The sequence below is a fragment of the Balearica regulorum genome, chromosome 2, assembly GCF_011004875.1.
Source record: "Balearica regulorum gibbericeps isolate bBalReg1 chromosome 2, bBalReg1.pri, whole genome shotgun sequence".
NCBI classification, from domain to species: Eukaryota; Metazoa; Chordata; class Aves; order Gruiformes; family Gruidae; genus Balearica; species Balearica regulorum.
In genome coordinates, this window is record NC_046185.1 from 110477400 (window position 1) to 110498115 (window position 20716).

A 20716-nucleotide genomic window follows, 5' to 3' on the forward strand; every position below is an offset into this window, starting at 1 on the left:
GAGAGGGCCCCCCTGTCCTGTAGTCAGAGTGAGCACTGCTTGATGTGAGCACCAACAACACTGCAAGTGATAATTCTGTGGTCCTCTGTTCTCCTCCTTAGTACGCAGTAAGAGGCAGAAATCCCTCTTCCTCACCTCTGTTAATGGTATAATCTGCTCAATTTTATTTAAACCAGCTTTTAATTAAGCCAGTTCAACCAACCTCATCTCTGTCTTTCTTACGGCTTTTAATCCACAGCTTTCGAGACTACCTATGAATAGAAGTTGATCATTTCTTAAGCACTAAAAGACTACAGAACAGATCACAAAGAAACATGCCCAGGTCTGGCGGCAGAGCCAACAGCAGAATCCCACTTTAAGTGCCACTGCCCTAGCCATAGGGCCGTAGTTTCATACTGCTCCCTGTGAAATACAACAGATCACAAATAAAAACACTAGTTGGAAAAATATCTTCAAACATACAAAGAAATGAACAAGGTAACTGACTATTTCTAACATAAGCTGAGATCTGAAGAAATAGCATGGAGTTTTTAACTGTGATTTCACCATACATGCCCTTTGCACCCAACAAAAAAGTCATCCCCATCACCAGGATTCATTATCAACTTTGCTGACAGCCTCAGCTGAGGGACAGAGCACTGAGGAGGTGGGAAGCTTGGGCTGTGTTTCCACCCACTAATGTATTCCCTCCAGGTCAGGTTTGAGGCGTATTTGCAAGGAGTAAGTGTAGGCAGCTTGCTTCAACACTGCCTGTGCTACATCTGCCTGATGGTAGAAGAGGGAAGTCTTTGGGGACGTTGTACAATCTAGCACTATTTATGCGCATAAAATTGTGATCACAGGCTAAAGATAACAAAAATGCAGGGCTTCCTCTGAGCCTAAATTCACAGCATGCAACAAGAAACCTACACATTGGTACAAGGAACTTCCAGATTGATGTTGCTAATGTGCATACTTTATTTGAAAACTGTTTATCTCTTTGCTTATAATTTCATTGCATAGAGCCCTTGAATGATCTCTCTTGACAAAGAGCTGCCTGTGCTAAATCAATCCTGATTTACCAGCCCTGTCACTGGCCACAGAAACATAAGATTGGAAAACTGGACTAGTCCAGAAAAAGTGTAAATCATTGGATTATTTCAAAATATAAGGAAAAACAAAACCAAAAAACCAAAACCAACACAAAACCAGTTAGAGCAGCAGACACAGAAGATACTTACACAGGAATGTATAAGCTCACCACTTTATGCATTAAACATCCAGTTCCAGGGACATTTCATCAGTTTGTATAAATACAATTTTAAAAAAGTATCTAAGATTACCTTAAGATTTTCATTATAGGAAAAAGACAGCCCCAAACCCAGCCTCAGCATGAATCCCCTATCCCAGTCCCTATCAGACAGGCAGGAGCTGAGTAAGGTACCATGAACTGGCACAGCAAGGTCAGCAACACCACAGCCCACAAAAATCTGGTGCTTAGAAAAGACACTACCAACGCCCTAAGCCCAAATGTTATAGAGATCTGTTTTACAACAGTCTTTAAGGTTGGGAAAGGCATACTAAGCGTTGCCACAGTCTTCACAGTACCACTTTCCCCATCCCCCGAGTTATTGAAGGGGAACAGTAATTATTTGAAATAAATCTCTCAGTATTGCCACACTCCTTGCCTGGATATGCAACAACATTCATTGCTATGACACCCTCTCAATGTAAAAGGAGAAGGGGGAGACAGATGTTTATGAGCTATTTATTAAATATAAATATTTCATATCAACACATGAATTAATTATGTAGCAGCAGGTAAACTACAGATGATGCCAGCTTGATAAGAAACTTTAAACAGAGATCTTGTGAGAAGCCACCCATATTAAGGGGTTAAACACATAACTGTATTTTTGGGGGTTCTGAAACTAATTGTTTCCTGCATTCCTAAAACAATGAAAAAAAAAAACCCTTTGCTTTCTTGGCATTTGGTAAGTGTCCCAACAGACACAGGTGCAGAACAGAGAGGTAAGAGAAAGGAGGTGGTAGCAATTGTCACCTTGCAGTCAAGATCCACCCAAACCAGCTAATGTGCTCTGCCAGGATATGGCAAATCTGTGTTCAAGTCTCTGTCCCACCCAGAAGGACTTGAACCTCTCTCATTCTCCTGGAAGTGAACTAACATCAAGCTGCAGGCAATCAGAAGAGACATCATCTCAGATTTTTGTACTGGGAGTTTCTACTTGAATGAAATGCATAAATATAGGAGCAAATGCCAATCTACACCACCATCTTATCTCTACCAGGAAAGAGTAGCAAAATTTCAGGGACATCATGGAAAAACAGCAAGGACAGAATTACCTCCTCCTCCAATCCAAGCAGATTCCCCAAATCCCCCACATACACACATCCCAAGTAAAGGCCATGCTGTTTAATAGCAATCAAAAGATCCAACATCTCATTCCTTTTTGTCTTTCATTTCTCTGTTCTTCCATCTTTGAAGGAGTATAATTGGAACAAGCATTGCAAACCCAGGTCTCCCTCTTCAAAGAGCATCTAAACCACTGAGCTACAGTGTAGCTTTCCACCTTGCTTAGCACGTACTTCCTTTGTATTTTACACAGTGGAGAAGAGGGATAACGTCAACAATTGACATAGATTAATTCCAGTATACCCTATCTCTTGAAGGCTAGGAACTCTTCCAGGAGAAGACTCATACACACTCAAATCATCCTGAGGACATAAAGGAGACAAAACCAGCCTCCCATGCCCTGGGTCAATGCCAAGCTTTTCATAAAGAAGTTTCATTCTCCTCTGACCACATATCATAAACTTGCAGTTTCAATTCCTTAGCTTTCTGAAATATTTAAACAAAACCAGCCTTTTAAAGTGGTGAAACTGTTTCAATGTGATGTTATTCCTATTTTGACTAAAACTACTCTGTGGCATTGAGCCAATTTCGCGAAACTTTAGACTAAAAGCAAAAAAACAAACCCAAAAACCTCAAACCCAAGCATTAGTTCTTGCCGTATTTCAGCGTGTGTGAACACAGCACTAAAAAGACAACAAGAAGTTAAACAGTTTTAGTCAGCTATCCAAAGAGATGGGATGTAGAATATACAATCCCAATGCAAGTATAGCTCAGTAGTAAGTGTCCAAATGCATAAATCAAAAGACTAGGATAAAGACGCATATAGGATAGAAGTCTGGATGTATCGATCTCGGATTCACTACTAACAGGATGCACTGAACAAACATTAGAGTGGCATTTTGGTAATTCCACATGGAGTGGAGTCCCAATTCCTCCAGACCATTCACATGCCTGGATGGATTCACCCCATCTACAAGATGTCTGGCATAGGACTTCCAAAAATGCCCATGTTTAGAAGTCCAGGAAAAGGAAGGGCTTGTTACAAAGCATGCACTTACCAAGTGTTTATTGCGAAGTCAAAGCAGTTTCCTTGTACTGGACTGTACTGGAGTCAGAAACACTAAGCTTCTAATTCTGCCACTGGCACCATGCACGGCACTTTCTGCCCGCTTACCCATCTGTACAACGGCTATGCATCCAGCCTGGACGTGACTGGAACATACTACAGCATATTTCACGTTTCTTAAGTGCTATGAAATCCTTCTGTGAGAGGTGCCAGATGAGCACACTTAGTGTCATTACAAATAATTGCAAAATTCTGTTTTTTCCATAAAAACATAAGTACTAACTGTCAGAGACTTCTGAAGCGTAACAGCCCAATTTGTTCTTTATTTCATTATTTGTGTTTGAATAAAGCATGAAGAAATACTGTAAACGTACAAATAGGTTTAATCTAATTTGGAAGGTGGATATTTGGAAAAGCCATTACCATGAATACAGCACATATCAAAGTCTAGTGCATCATTAAGAGTTGCTCCTTCAGAACAACGTACAGCACCGCAGCAGAAAGGAATGGTGATTTTTTTATTATTTTTTTCTGCAGTTTAAGAGCCAAGTATTAAAGTCAGGTCCATGATTTAGTTTTGCCGCCTTCAGTGCGTGTTCTAGGAAGAAGCATCTGGGTGTGAGCACCACCTCTGTCCCTGCAGGTCCTGGTACACCCTGCAGACAGAAGCTGTACATGGCACAGCAGCAGGATGTCAGCCCTGCCAGCTGTAACTGTTACACCGGCTCCACATGTGCTTCTGTGCCCAGGTGACACACATACAGCTCCCAGGCACAAAGGTGGCACATCCCTGCCATCGACTGGCTGCGAAAACACCTGCCAGGCTGAGGGAGGGCCAAGTCCAGACAAATCTGGTAAGCCTGCCTAGACAGGGAGACACCTTGGAAGAGTCATTTGTTCATGCGGATGGTTTCACAGTCAGGTTTCAGTCCTTCCTCAAGACCCACGTATTTACAATCCTTACAAGCGAGGCAGTTCCCTTCAAGGAGACATCCAGGGACCCATTAGCAGCGTTAGAGTAACACTTGCAAATGCTGACAATGAAGTCACAAGTGCTGTTCCCACCGCTGTAAATAAGGCTGCCGAGCTTTCTCTAGGTGGTATTCAGGAAACCCAGTATTAATTGTTCCTTCATAACTTTGCTTCACATCATGTTTAAATGTTCTTGCTTGAAGGAAAGCCTTTTTACAAAGGGTCCCTCTTTCCAAGCCTCTCTAGATCTTTTTAAAAAGCTTGCTGCAGGAACATTTCAAAAGGAAACTTCTTAGAAGTTATTAATTTGGCTCCATCAGGCACTTCCAGACAGTGGGACATTTGCAAACACTGCTCATTTTTTTCCTATGTATGTCAGACTTGCTTTCGGAAAGCTATTTAACTGAACTTGAACCTTCATAAGAAACTTAATATCGTTACAGCCTATTTTCTTGGAAGGGAGAAAAATCACCAATTAGGATCGGAGTTAAAACTCCAAAACACGTAACGCGCTATCCTCCTCCCCAGTAAGAGTGCTGCCACCAAATCCAATACAACTGGTACATTTTAGCTGAACCCCAGGATTTCTGCCATGAACTAGCAACCCACATTATTAAAGCCTGCACCTGGGGGGTCTCAGAATGTAGAAGAATATACGCTCTGACTAAAATTAATCAGGTGATACATGCTGTATCCAATATCGGCAACATAGACAAGAGTAAAGCAAAATCTTGTACAGTGTCTCTGCTCCAGATCTGAATATTGCCCTCATACTTGTTTATACCATATTCATATACCTTGAGCCCTCCTATCCATCTGAAACTAAGAAATAATGTTTTCCTTTGATCCTAGGCAGGAGTTTACAGACATACCTCTCGTTAATGTTGATGTAAATGAGATACCCTTTCAATTTCACTGGTTTTAACAAGTTAATATAGTAGATGAAGTTGGTCTTCCTCCTCTTTTCACTACTTCATGCTTGCCTATCAGTCTCATTAGGATTATTCTTATTGTAACTGCACAGTTGCAAATTAAACAGTTTTCACATTACAGAAGCTGCCACAACAGCTCTCACGCATCCTTACATGCTCTTGCAGAACAACTCTCACTGCAACTCACATTTTTTCAGATGTGTAGTTTGAGACTGAAAAGGTAAGTCCATTAAACTCTTGTGAATTTACAGAGTATCATAATTTCATATGGCCTGTGCCTGGCCCATGATCTCTACGGTTCACAGAAAGCTTACCAGCTGCACACGCAGTTTCCTCTGCCTACTTTCCATCTATATTACGCAACATCCATATGTTTATTAAAAACATTCCCCTAACCCTCCTTTGCCCTGACAGCAACAGCAATGTCTTCCAGGGTTGATTACTAAAAAGAGGGAGCATAAATACGAAGGAGAAAGGGTCTGTACACAGAGCAAGCCTGCTGTAATGAGAGGTCACCCATGCTGCAAAGGGAAATCTAGGGAGAAGCAGCAAGCCAAACCCTCAAATCTCTATCCAAACATACAAAAAGGATAAAAAGATGCAAGGAAACATATTCAGGCAAAAGGGACAGGATGGATGTGCATTTCTTTCAGGTAAAAAGGATTTTTAATTATTTTTTTTAATCTGAATCCAAAACCTAATTGCAACACAAGAGAAATGGATTTACAGGGTACTTAAGTGCAGATGGTACAGCCCTTCCCTCTGCAAATAGGGGAAAGCAAAGAAATGATGGGAGAGGCAAAGTCCATGCGGGAAGTGGATGTGCCAGGGCTGAATCATAGATGGGACTGAAGAAAGCCTAGAAAAGAAAGAAGAAAGTACAGGAAAAGTTTAAGCATTTTAAAAAAGAGAATGGGGAAATCAGCAGCCAAGGAAGTGGAAACTATTGCAAATCATGAAATCAGTAACATGTAAAAGAGAGAAGAAAGCCATCCTAAGCCAAAAAGGGAGGAATGATGGTCCACAGCAAGGCCGGAGGAGGAGGAAACCAGGTCAGAGCTGTAGGTGGAGACAGGATTATGTGGCAGCTTGAAGATAAGGTTAAACAGCTTGGGCTTCGGGCAGCAAGAGATGAGGAGCAAGAGAAGAGAAGAGAAGATGATGTGGCTGGAGCAATGAGAAAAGGTGGAAACTATACCTTTTGGACAGTGTGTGGGAAGGGAAATTAAAAACCCACAGAAGCAAGAATAGGGGAAGCCAGAGGAGAAGAAGAGGAAAAAAAAAAGAAAAGAAAAAAACCCTGAAACCACAAATCAACCCAGCAGCCGCCCAGACTCCAGCAGTCGAGCTGAGAACTGCAGGAACATTTTCAGAGCCAGGATTGATGTTCCCAGATGAATCATCAGTGCTCAGAGAGTTCCCCTTGCTCGTTTCCTCTCCCCACCACAGCCTCTCGCCCCCTTCCCACCTTCTCCCAGGCTATCCTTAGCTCACCCCTGCACAATCTTCCCAGGGCTAAGAGACTGCAAGGAACAGCACCCATCTACTTCCCGGTTTCTTCCTGAAGACTTCAATTAGCTCTACGTGAGCTCTTGCTGGCTTTGGCTGCATCTGATTTTTTCATGAGTCACCTTCCCTGCTGCGAGGGATAAACCCACGAGCAGAGACGGAGGCAGGAGCTAGGCTGAAGCACATGTGGTCTTCTCTATCATCTCAAAGCAGCCCAGGAGGCTCCTTGCTCCTCACCCAGGATCTTGGAAGTTGTCCAGACCTGAAAATTGTCCAGCACCCTCCAGACACCTCACAGGGGGTACTGGCAACTTTAGCATGAAAAAAAAAGATAGTCTGGGAAGCAAGAGAAAGCAAAAACTGCCCCAACTCATGGAGAAACAACACGCGTTCCCTCCTCCATCATCTGCTCTGCCTACACGCTGTGCACCGTCATAAGGATGCCACCAACAGCTAGCAGAGGCTCATCAAGAGCCAAGACAACTTACAGTCAGAGCAGTTTTATACCTTCACCGTACCTGCGCAGCAGGTCACACCACGCTATGGTGCAAGGGGAACAGGAGCTGATGTGTCTCACCAGAGCAGCACAGGAGTGACAGAGCTGGGGAGTCTCGGTGCAGACACACACACAGAAGGTGCCAAGTATTTCACCCTGCACCATGGCCCAGCACCCGCAGTTTCCAGCACTTAATCACTGCGGATGGCTATCATGGAAATAAATGCATATTTGCAAGCTATTCTTAGCATTCACCGGAGAGGCGATTACCAAATTACCTGGTTACATAATCTCTTTTATATAATCACTACAATGCTCTTTTCCTCATGCAACATGGAGGGTGACCATGGCTGGCTGAAGTAGCTCCTTCCCCAAGGACAGCTGCACCGGCAGCACTGTGGGTGGATGTGCTGGCTACCGTAGGTACACAGATGAGTGACACCAAGAGCCAACCCAAGGCAACTGAGCTTTTCAGAAGCAGCAATGTATAAATATCTGCTTTCAGCCCAGGGAAGACATGAGCAACCCTGTCCATGCTGCTCCAGAAGATGCACAGAGCAGAGAACATCTGCACCTCAAGGTGGTCGAGATGCTCAAGTCAAAGACACTCAGTACCTTTCAGGCAGCCTGACCCAGCCCTCACCAGAAGCAAGTGGAATGTCTCCATTGACTTTTAATGGGCTTTGGATGGGGCCCAGGATTAGGGCTTTAATAAAAATAGGAGGTCAAGATTACTACAGAATTAAAACAAGCTTAATCCAAATGCCCCTGGCTTTGTGCCACAGCCCATGGTTTCCCTGCACCAGGAAAGCCAGGCAAAGCTGCAACTGAAACAGGCTCCCACAGGGCACCTTGTGATGGGCACGCACACAGGGAGCTCGCAGCCTGTCACTCCGGGAAGTTCCACCCGCCAGAATGTTTTGAGCATACCCCAATGCATCTCCCACATCTTTTTCAGGATCTCATCAAATGCTTTCTAGGAACGCTGCGGACATCTATGCAGACAGTTACCACATACGGGGTGCAGCAAGACCCAATTTACTAATGTTTGCCCAGGGCTTTAAGAAGTCAGCATCAAAAGCATGACCTGCGGTAAGTGAGAAGCACAATTTGAGTCCTGGATTTCAGAAAACACAAGCTCCAAAATCTACAGATCACCTGCAACATGGTAATGGAAAAGTGTCCCGTGATCTGCAAGTTTGGCATTAAGCTCAGCTAGCTGCACACTGCTGGCATTAAAGGAAAACCCCAAACCATGAAGCCCCTCAACAGCAAGGCATTAAAACTGCTAAAAACCAAAGTCCTAGTTCTGTAAATACCAAAGGAATGGAAGACAGAACAAAATAACAACTTCGATCTCAATTCGTCTCTTCTAAATGACGCTCAAATCCAAAAGCATCTGCCTTAGCTTTTTCTCAGGGTTATGCAACTGGTAATATTTGGCACCTTCTGCCTCCTCCTAGTTTCCCTAGAAATACAGATCATCTCAAGCAATACACAGGCAAATCCCCAGCCTTAGCGTGGCATGATATACTTTATGCAGGGACACGTGTGCACAAGTTTGGGGATATAGACTGCTATCGTTTCAGCTACAAAAAAATAAAAAAATAAAAATAAATGAAGCAACTTAATGTTATCTTACACTATCTCATACAGGATGACCCAATTCTGATGAGGTTTCACCCAATCCCATACGCTACTATTATTTCTATATGGCAGCTGGGAGACGCGAGTTGACACAGTCAAAAAGCGGATCAGAACAGAATCCAGGTCCCTCACACAAAACCCCACTGACACACGTTAGTGCTCATCGTGACAGCACTGCTGATAGCTCAGGACCAGCAGGCATCCTCAGCACTATTGCTGTTCAAACCATTGAAAAATCGTGATTCTTGTTAGGGATATTTCTTTGGGATAGACAAGACAGCACTCAAGATAGCAGCAGCCTTAAAAAGAAAAGCAAACCATGTAAAACTAGATTTAAGACTTCTCACACACCCCTCTTCCCTCCTCCCCCCCCCCTTTTTTTTAGGCTATGCAACTAGCTGACCATTTGAAAGCAGCATTTTCAGAAAGGAAGGTTTCCTCCTCTGTTTTGGACTGAAATCCTGCCAAACTTAATGGCATTTGAATAAATGAAGGTGGACTTTTACACCCATTACCCTTCCTGTATCAGGTTGAACTCATTGCTCCAAATGTGACGGGGAAGTAGGGCCCTGAGCTGGGAACTCGCACGGTAAAAGGGCCAGCAGTGAATTCCTGGATCTCACTTATATCAGCATTGAAATAATTATCTGTAGCAATGAGCAATATGTTCTTCCTGCCCAAGGAGCAGAGTAATGAAAGAAAATACTCGCTTGACTCATCCTTGCCTAGTTCTTGCACCAAGTGCTGAAGCACACTTACAGTCACCTGCCACAGCGAGAAGTGCCTGCACCAACTTTCTGCATTTACAGAGATACCATGGGGAAAGCAGAAAGGAATTTGCCATGTTAACAGGTTTTCTATCCACTTCAGTGAAGAGATTTAATAAAATCAGGAGAAATGAAACACTGAGTTACACCTGGGCAATTCCCCAGGTAGAAACCCTTACACTGTTATCATACCGTCATGCCCAAATAGGCATCACTGTGCAGTACGAGCACTTTAATTTCAGTCTGTTGTGTCTACACTAAAGGGACTGTACTAAAACCAGCATGGTATAAACAACTAAACTGCTCTGGTTAGGTAAGGCAAGTCTCCTGTCCAGAAAGGGAGAAATACAGACTCAGGTGAGGACACACAAGGTGTGCAAAACACCACAACTGTACTGGCAAAAAAAAAATATAAATTTGCAGCAACTTAAAACAAGCCTGCCTTTGCTACTCCAGCCATTGGCTGCTTTTTTTTTTTTTGCTAGTATACATTTCCTGACAGAGCTCCTAATTTCTTGAAGTCTCAAACCTTCTACATCATGGGCACACTACCAGCTCTTAACCCCATCGTAGCACAAGCCTGTAACTGCAACTACACTGCTGCTAACACCAAGCTAAGCAGAGTAGGTCTACAAAAACAGCAGTCTCCCTTGGGTTGCAGTGCCATTGAGACCCAAGAAGAGGAACACGTGCAACAAAATACTCCTTTCGCATCAAGTGTAAGGCTCTTGAAACACGTGCTGCCCGTGGTATTCAGTCTGCCATGAATGAGACCCCTGTCACCCTCCCGCATGTTCCTCTCACATTAATTACATTTCAGGGTTCTCCAGTTCTTTCTCCTCTAAGGGAGGATCCAAACCAGACTGGAATGCCTGTAACCAGAAAGGCAGAAAAATATATTAAATGTACTTGCCTTAACTTAGCGTATTGGAAAGATGGATTTGTACAGGTAGAGGCTGCATACTTGGAGTCTATGATCTTCACCTCTAATTCCACCAGCACAGGACTCAAGAAGGAAGGATTCACCCTCAAAACTATTGCCAGCTATTTAGTTGCATGATACCCATCAACATCAGAGGCAGGAGACCAAGCCAACTGGCATCCCATCATTCCTACTCTGGCAGGAAAGGAACAAGCCGCTTTCAGAGGGCTCGAGCACAGCCAGGGCTGGAGTCAGGGCATGCTCCCACCACTCTGCTTCAGCATGCTCCAAAAACACTTTCCACCGTCATTGAACTTTGAACTTAAGGTGCAGATCACCGCATGGTCACTTCCAATGAAAGCAATGCAGCCAAGGTGGTGGGTTGTTTTGGATTTTTTTTTCAGACCTCCAAACAAAAGACACAGAGGGAATAGCGCACTGGAGGACCACTGGGTTCACAGTTACCACCAGCTGGACTCAAGGACAATGGTCCCTCCTGTGCTGCAGCTGATGGTTGACCTTCCTAGGGAGTATAGTCTCCAGCTACAACCCTCCCCGACCCACAGATGAGAAAGGCTGGGGAGGTCATTAGCTCTGGGTTGAGAGCTTCTGCTCTGACAGACACTTGGCAAGTGATGTGGGAAAACAAGAGGACACCATCTGCAGAAGTTAGTCTTATCTAACAGCATCTTTCAGGGGAAAACAAGAAACAGACTCGGTGAGTTTTCCCTTCTAGCATTGCATGGAAAAAGTCTGTAGGATTTTCTTTGTTATAAATGCAGTGTTGTCTGTTCTGCAACTCCCATTAGGTGACATCTAACCTACTGAAAGAACAAATGTGCTATCAACATGGGCAGTCCCGCTCCAAGCCATATGTTCCCTCTCCTCCCCGGCAGGAAGTTTCATGATGCTACCACTGCGCAAACCTCTGCAGAACCAATGGAAAACTATTCCCTCTCAATTTTTTCCCCATCCTCTTTTTGGTGGCTTAGTCTTCCAAAGCATCAGTGGGTTGATTCGATTCCTCCACAGCCACATGGTCACTAGACCTGCGGGAGCGCACAGCCAGCAGAACAAGGACTTAGGGACCACCCTTGCCAGCAACAGCCCACTCCTGCATTGGATCAACACAGATGAGAAACCACTTCTTGCTAATTCCTTTCCTTCTAAAAATCTACCAGACTGAAAGCTGAGTCATTGAGAAAGAGGAAGAGATTTTTAGGTGAGCTATTTAAAACACGGGTTTAGTTAACACTTATTTAGCGCAAAGCTGAAGACACACTTGAGAAGACAAGACATTTTTAACTCAGCAGTGATAACTTTTCCACTTAATATGCAAGAAACCTGTCAAGATACACTGTTCTCAAAAAGAAAAAAAAAAGAAAGAAAAAGAAAGCATTCAAACTCAAGACTCCCCTCGAAATACCAGGCATGGTATTTCATATCATTTATTACCTTACCTACGTCAGGAAGGTGATAGTATCTACTATTTAAGACCTGTTTAATGCCCACGATCCCAGGCTTCAGACAGAGTTAAGATTTGTTGCCCAAAAGGCACTATTTGAGGAAAGAAAAAAAAATATATCAGTTTAGAAAGGCTTTGCCTCTTGCTCATCAGAAAAAAGTTCCTATCTGCCACAGTAAAACCTAACGGGAGTTCAACAAAGCCTTTGGCAAAACACAAAAACTGTGGAAACAGCTGCATTGTTGAGGATATAAAGCAATGCAGCATCTTCAAAAGTTAGGCTCAAAAATTCAAAAATGCTAGCCTTCTGTAATTATTTTTATTTATATGGATTTTACTTTATATCACAACAGATTTGAAGTACATTAGTAGCCACCTTGTCTCAGCAAGAAATAAGAAAATTTTATTTCAAATTCTGTAGTATAAGCTCAAATATTAATCTGTTCTTGCCTGTAAACTCAGCCTACACAGATGAGCAGAGGAAACCTGTATGTGGGCACATGCATGCCAGTTTTCCTAAGCCTCTGTCTAGTGGAATAAACCAAAATAAATTTGCATTAAACCAAAGAGAGTTTCCATTGAGCCTTTTTTCACTGATTTTAGCTAAATCCATTTTCAAAGAGCAGCTGAAGTCTAAAGGCTTGCTTTGGTCAAGTTTAACACATCCTTCCAGACACCTGCATTAGCTGAGTGGGAAGTACCAGGATAAGAGACTCAGAGGACTTCCCTTTTCTAGAGAAAGCATAACGGAAGGTGCTAAACATTTTTGACTGCTGTAAAAAAAAATATAAACAGGTTTTATAGATATTTTTTCTAATGAAAAAAACCAACCCCCAAAAACCCACCACATAGCTATTCACACCTCCTCTTAGAGGATGCAAATGGCACTCAGCCACCGTTCTTGTGGCAAACACGCATCCATCTCCTCAGCAGGAGCAAAGTGAGAAAAGTGTGCAAGCTCAGTCCTCCCGCCTGGAAATCACAGCCCATCTCGTTGCTGTCAAGAGGCAGAGAAGACTTGCCAGCACCAGTTGGATCCCCAAACTATAAATCATAAGTAAGCTCCTTCCTGCCTTCACTCACCAATGCGATAGCTGCTTTCCAACCGGCTGCAAGAGGGTAAGGAAAAAAAAAACACCAAAAATTGTTTAAGCTGCTAAGCCCCTACATAACTAAAACTAACAAGCAGGAGAAGGTTAATGGACACATCTACACTAACAGCTCCCTTGCAGAATTTTTGGGATAGCCTTTTCCTCCATCAGTTTGGACAGGATTATTCCTCCCACCAGCCACAAGAGTTAAAATATCAATAGGACAGTATCAGTGGGCTTCCACAGGGAGGGACATCATAGAGACAACCACCCTGGTGTGCATGCACATTTGTACATTCAAGGGTACGTACATTCCTATAACACATACATAAAGGAAATCCTAACAGTTAATCGATAGAAAAAGACATCAGAAACTGTGAGGGTCCCCACGCCATAATCCTCACAAATTCTTGAGCTCTACCTGTGCCTACTATGATCAAAAGGATTTTCTTTAAGACTGGTGGTTTCACTCATCTTAATATGCTTGTTCTCACACGGGTAAAAAAAAGCCTCTTCATAATGGACAGTGATTTTAGGTTTCTCTTGGCTAAAATCTGTCCTGCTGAAGTCCACTTACAAAAATAATACTAAAAAGCTCCACACAGCAGTTTTACCCAACTGAGAAGCACTAGCCAACTTTGCTTTTATTTTATTTAAATCTTGTATGACAGACTGTCAGCAGAGTTTGAATTTTATTTCAAGTTAACACATTTTGCTGTTCATATGACATGGCCATTCTTTTGTTATTTTAAGAAAAGGCACTTGACTCTTTTGTAGTAACTGACAAATTAACAAGAAGAGGACTACACTGATCTCTTTTTTCAACCATCCAGTCATCAGCATTTCTATCAGCATCCCTGTTATAATTTTTAGTAATGAGAAACAGTGTGCCAAAATACCAGTGCGAGTATTTCCAAAAGTGATGACCTATATTTTGTATAGCCTTGTGGAAACCTTCACAGTGGGATTCTCACCCACATCTTGTACCACCTACAGCAACTACCACAGGCCTCAGCTTATCTTCATACAGAGCACCAAAAAGCGTGACTGAAATACTCAGGCAGTTGCGTTAGCTCCTAGGTTCCTCTGGACACACCATATGGGCCAAACAGAAGCTTAGGCACCTAAAATTATTTGACAGTTTTGAAAGTTGAGGCTACCTAGCAAGCTCCTCAGCAGCAATAACAATAAAACATCTTCATTACTGCTGCAGCATAGGCAGGTGCTCTACCAGGCTTAAGAAGCTGAGCCTCCCCATCATCGAGCTGAGCCTCCCCATCATCGAGCTGAGCCTCCCCATCATCGAGCTGAGCCTCCCCATCATCGAGCTGAGCCTCCCCATCATCGAGCTGAGCCTCCCCATCATCGAGCTGAGCCGCAGCCACCAGCTCTCCTCCATCTAGCACTTTTGCAACTTGCAGGGAAAAAACAAGCACTCAGTCTGAGAGGTAACACACATGGAGTACTCTGGTGCCCTCATTCAGGCTGAAAATAAGCTCACTTCATCCTCAAGGGGTGGAGGGTCACTTGTTTAGTTTTATTTTTTCCCATCCCAAAGACAATGCTGTTCATTAAAGTCACATTTAAGCTTGGACAGCCAAAGCCCTTGGGATGTCTAATGAAATAAAAGCAGGAAACCTTGATATATTCCCCAAACAGACATTACTTGAAAGACCTCTTCAAAGCCTTCCATGAAATTGAGAGCTACCTACTCATACAAAACTGAGACAAAACACAGTCCTGTCAGAAGAACCATGAGCAATGCTAGCAAGCAAGATCACTGGCTATTCATGAATGTTGAAATCACATACCCCAGTACTACAGGTCTACCAGACATCCAAGTTCCTGGTGAAAAATGGTGTTTCAGGCAATTGCGGTTAATAACACACTGCTACCTCCAATTAGCCAAATTAATTTGAAGATGACAAATGCAGGAAGAAATGAACACTGTTGAATCTTCATCCAAGAACCAAAATTACCTGTCAAGTTATCCACCTTGTTCCTCATTTTAGCTTATATGTTAAACTGTTCAATGGTGACTAAGTTGTGAGTGAAATTCATGACATCTTTGGCTTTTCTCCCCTAACAACAAGGTTTTCTCAGAGCAGAGTTTCCTGAGTGCTGGGGTTGGGGATTTTTCTTCCATCACGGGAAGAGAAAAAAAAAAAAAAAAGAAAGTCTTTGTGGTTATGGTGGAACACCCTCATCAAACTCAGAATTAATCTCCCTTTCCTATCACCACAGTGCTCTGGTTGTTTCTGTAATTAGTGTATCTTAAGCTCTTCTAGAGAAAGGACCAGCATCCTAACATCAAGAGCCAGCACTTTGTTGTTTGCAAACCCTGATTCGACAGCGATGCCTTCAGTCGCCTTCATGAAACCATCTGCCAGTGCACGCAAGCACCCTCCCTTGTCCCTCAGTCCCTCTTTCACATCTTCTGCCTTTACATCAGGAACAGCAAACCATCACTTCCCCGCAGCACCACAGCACAGTTACTGACTAGGCTTCAACCTGAAAGCCACAAAGAAACACTCCCTGCATCTGAACTCACATCCACCATGAATTTGATGTATGTTTACTTGTGAAGGAGTTTATTCCTTTCATCAATAAAACCAGAAATAGTGGTTTTTAATGCAAATGGACAGAAAATATATGAATGTCTTGCAACAAGTATTTTATGTAATTTAAGCAAGGAGAACTTAAGCATCAGTAAACTACTGCAAATTGCTCTGAAAGGCTAAATGGCTTCCCCCCCCCCCCCCCCATTATTTGGATAACAGTCAAAGCCTTTTTCAAAATGCTGAATGAAAAATAGATTCCTCAGCTCATGCTGTGTTAAATATTAACTAAGATCATGTCAAAGCTGCAAATAGATTTTAAAAAATTGTAACAATGCTATTTTAGATAATACCCGGTATGGAAGTTAGTGCAGAAGACAGAAAGAGTTTCAAATACCAAAAGCCTTCTGAACAACCAGATGTCTCCGATTCAGTTATTTAAACTCCCAGCGTTTGTTTCTGGGCCTTTTTTTCCCCCCCTGTAGAGTAGAACTTAAAACAATTTGTAATACTTCTTATTTACATAGCATCTCATTCAAAAAGGTATCCTAAGCACTTGCAAAAAAGAAAAAAAAAATCCACAAAACCAGATGGCAAAACAAACATTCTAGATTAAAAGAAAAAGGAAAAAAACCTTCCACAATTAAAAACAGTATAAAAGCTTAAATAACAGCAACACGGGCTACATCCAAAGAGGATTTATGCAAATTACTTTTTTCAGGCACACAGGATCTTTTCCAGCAGAATACATGTTAAGAGAGCAGGGCCATGTAATCAAACAGATCCTGGAGGGGCGAAGCCTTTCACACTCTCAGATGAACAAATTCCCTCTGAGAAATGCTGGTGCCCGTTTCATTTAATCGACATCTGGCCATTCGTGCTTCCTGAAGAGCTTCTGCAAAGTCAAGGAGCAATCACGGGCCCGGGTCTGGGCCAGGTTTACAACTAGGGTAACAAGACATGCCCAATTAACTTGAAAAGAGTTACATTTATTTACATTAGATGGTGATTTTGAGCTGAATGTTTTAATGGGATGATGCTAGATGACATAGTGGGCAACATACCAAAAATCGTTCATCTACGTAGGCGGCGTAAACACATAGTAAACATCATTTTCATTAATTATATCCATTACCGAAAGCAATAATTACACAGCCAGCACTCCAGTTTCCATGTATGGGTTTGGTGGTATGTTGTTTAAAAAAATTAATCCATTCTCTGCCTAAACTACTCCACCACAGAGGCAACGCAGGTCTCCACCCCCCCCCCCCCCCCCCCACGACACCTTCAGCTAGGCTTGCCTCTGGGCTTTACAAGTGTAAAGAGGTACCCAAGACGAGCCCACGGGCGTTCGCGAAGTCACCGCGGCACGCTGCCACCGCGCGTGTCCCGCCAGGGGCTGGAGGGCGCAGGCAGACCTGCGCCGGGAATGCGCCATGGCGTGCCCACCACGAACCTGTCCCACGGCCGGCACCGGCGCCCCCCAGCCCGACCCCAAGCGTAAACCAAAGACCAGGAGACAGCTCGCCACCTGAAAAATATCCATGGATCCGCCTGCTAAAAAAAAAAGAAAAAAGAGCTGGTTTCCCAGCCCCGTCACATAACTGCGTGGCACAACACACACACACACCCCCCATTAACGTAAGCTGAATTATTATTTTGGTTTGCTTGTTTGTTGTAACTATTACAGCTGCGCTACCCAGGCTTTCCGAGAACTTTAACCACGCTGCTCGGCGCCGCCACGGCTCCTCCTGAACTGATGCCGACGCACCTCTGCCTCGCAAAGCACAGAAAATAAAAACCGCACCTTCCATTTAACCCTTACTGAAAGGCGCACGTATCGCGTCCCTTGGAGAGCCAGAGGATGCTGTCTCTAATAAAGAAACAGCTTGTGCCCCTGCCTACAGGTCCCGTGTTACTCTGCTCCAGCACACCACAGATAATCTTTTTATTACGCGAACAGAAAACTTAAACCGAAAGCAAGCCAGATCGCCGTTAACAGCCGTAACTACTGCACCCCGGCAGCCTCCTAAAGCAGGAGAGCCGAGTTTTGCCCAGCCCGGACCCGCACCGCCTCTCCCACACGCTCTTGACCGCCCACTGCCCGGGAGCTTGTGGAGCCAAGCCCGTTCCGGCAAGGACATTAACCCCAAAATAAATACTGTAACACCATCTCCCACACACCCCCTCGCCGGTTAGGTACGGGCTGCCAGCTTCCCCTCCGCCGCCCACGCAGCTCCAGGTCGCGACTGATGGGCCATATCCCCCTCCCCCCACCGCGCCGCCCTCCCGAGGTGATCCAGCCGCTCCAGGGCTGTCGGAGAAGCCGCAAGCAGAGCGGGGCTTCCACCCCCACCCCGCGGCCCACCTCACCTCCCACAGCAGCGAGAGCAGCAGCGCGACCCCGGGCTGGAAGCGGTTCATCTCTTCTTCTCCTCCTCCCGCGGCGGCGGCGGGCTCGCCCCTGCCGGCTCAAGCGCGCACGGGCGCTGTCAGCGGCACCATCCCCGGCGCCCAGCGGGGGGGGAGCTCTGGGGCACACAGGGACACAGGCACAGAGGGGCAGCGAGCACAGCAGGCTGACAGCCAGCCCGGGGGAAGGGGCGGCGAGAAGCCCGCGCCGCGGGCAGAGAGACGAGGCGGGGTAAAGTGGCGGGGCGGAGACGGAGAAGCCCCGCAGCAGGGCGAGGGCGGGCTGACCCACCGATCCCCTCAGCAGCGGCCGGAGCCAGGCAGGCAGCGCCGAGGCGAGGCGAAACGAAGAACAGCGCGGTGCTTGGGCAGGCAGCACAAAGAGGCCGGGCGCCGCCGCGGCTGAGGGCGGGGAGAGGAGCGGGCCCGCCCCGGCACCGCCCCGCGCCGCTGCCCGGCCGGGAGGGGGCGGTGGCGGCGGCAAGGGGTAGGGGGGAGGGGGCTAACCCCCGCCTCCCCTGCCTCAGGGGGCAAGTAAGGGCCTCCGTGTTAGCCCCGGGCGGTCTGCCCGTGATGGCGACCCCTCTCCGAGGGAGAGCGACCCCCTCCCCCCCGCAGGCAGCGCTGACCTGCCCTGGCCCTGCAGACCGGTGGCCTGTCCCGGGAGGGGGTTGTGTGGAGTCCCCGGGGGGGAGGTGAGCAGCCGGTGGGGATGTCACTGGTGCCGGCCCTGAGAAGGAGCAGGCCCTTATGAGCCTCGTGAAGCTCAACAAGGCCAAGTGCAGGTGAGCGGAGATGATCCTCCCCTTATGCTCCACTTGTGAGATCCCACCTGAGTGCTGCATCCAGCCAGCACAAGACAGACGTGGACCTGTTAGAGTGGGTCCAGAGGAGCATCATGGAAATGGTCAGAGGGCTGGAGCACCTCTCCTGTGAAGCCTGTCTGAGAGAGTTGGGGTTGTTCAGCCTGGAGAAGAGAAGGCTCTGGGGAGACCTTACTGCAGCCTTCCAGTACCTAAAGGGGGTTTATAAGATGGGTGACAGTACAAGGGGCAATGGTTTTAAACTGAAAGAGGGTAGGTTTAGATTATAGAATCATAGAATCATTAAGGTTGGAAAAGACCTCTAAGATCATCAAGTCCAACTGTCAACCCAACACCACCATGCCTACTAAACCATGTCTGAAAGTGCCACATATACAAGTTTTTTGAACACTTCCAGGGATGGTGACTCAACCACCTCTCTGGGCAGCCTGTTCCAATGCTTGATCACTCTCAGTAAAGAATTTTTTCGTAATATCCAATCTGAACCTCCCTGGGCACAACTTGAGGGCATTTTCTCTCGTCCTATCGTTACTTCGCAGAAGAGACTGACACCCACCTCACTACAACCTCCTTTCAGGGAGCTGTAGAGAGCAATAAGGTCTCCCCTCAGCCTCCTTTTCTCCAGGCTAAACAACCCCAGTTCCTTCAGCCAATCCTCATAAGACTTGTGCTCTAGACCCTTCACCAGCTTTGTTGCCCTTCTCTGGACATGCTCCAGCACCTCAATGTCTTTCTTGTACTGAGGCGCCCAAAACTGAACGCAGTACTTGAGGTGTGGCCTCACCAGTGCTGAGTACAGGGGGACAATCACTTCCCTAGTCCTGCTGGCCACACTATTCCAGATACAAGCCAGGATGCTGTTGGCCTTCTTGGCCACCTGGGCACACTGCTGGCTCATGTTCAGCCAGCTGTCAACCAGCACCCCCAGGTCCTTTTCTGCTGGACAGCTTTCCAGCCATCATCCCCAAGCCTGTAGTGTTGTATGGGGTTGTTGTGACCGAAGTGCAGGATCCAGCACTTGGCCTTGTCAAACTTCATATGATTGACCTCGGCCCATCAATCCAGCCTGTCCAGATCCCACTGCAGAACCTTCCCACCCTCAAGCAGATCAACACTCCCACCCAGTTTGGTGTCATCTGCAAACTTACTGAGGGAGATTGGACATAAGGAAGAAATTCTTCATTATGAGGGTGGTGAGGCAATGGAGCAGGTTGCCCAGTGAAGCTGTGGATGCCCCATCCCTGGAAGTGTTCAAGGCCAGGTTGGATGGGGCTTTGGGCAACCTGGTCTAGTGGAGGGTGTCCCTGCCCGTGGCCCGGGGGTTGGAACTAGATGGTTTTTAAGGTCCCTTCCAACCCAAACCATTCTGTGGTTCTGTGATTCTATGACGGTGCTGCGTCTGTCAGCCTCATGGGTGGGAACAAGAGCTGCATGGGCAGGCTTAGCCCTCCCTGCCTAGACGGTGCACTTTTGGCACTTCAGAGCAGAGGCTGTGCTCCTGCCCTGTTCCTTCATTTCCTCAGCATGCTTAGTAACAGCCCTGGGTCATCTTCTTATAAAGGTCTTCGGACTAGTCCTAGACCAGTGTGGAAGTGTTCACCAACTCCAGCAGAGAGCCCCATGACAGGTGGCTGGTGTAGTTACGCCCTGGGTGTTTCCTTCACCACCACTATGTCCTCGTGCTATGAGCCTCCTTTTCCAA

General features: G+C 45.7%; 1 protein-coding gene across 1 annotated transcript in view; it reads right to left on the reverse strand.

Annotated features, from left to right (window-relative positions):
- Positions 1-18565, reverse strand: part of VOPP1 (VOPP1 WW domain binding protein) — a 68977-nt gene extending 50412 nt beyond the window's left edge. The window contains exon 1 of the mRNA XM_075745306.1: positions 18152-18565. Coding sequence (XP_075601421.1) covers positions 18152-18202 — 51 coding nt within the window. The 5' untranslated portion in view covers positions 18203-18565. The remainder of the gene's footprint in view (positions 1-18151) is intronic.
- Positions 18566-20716: the final 2151 nt, after the last annotated feature.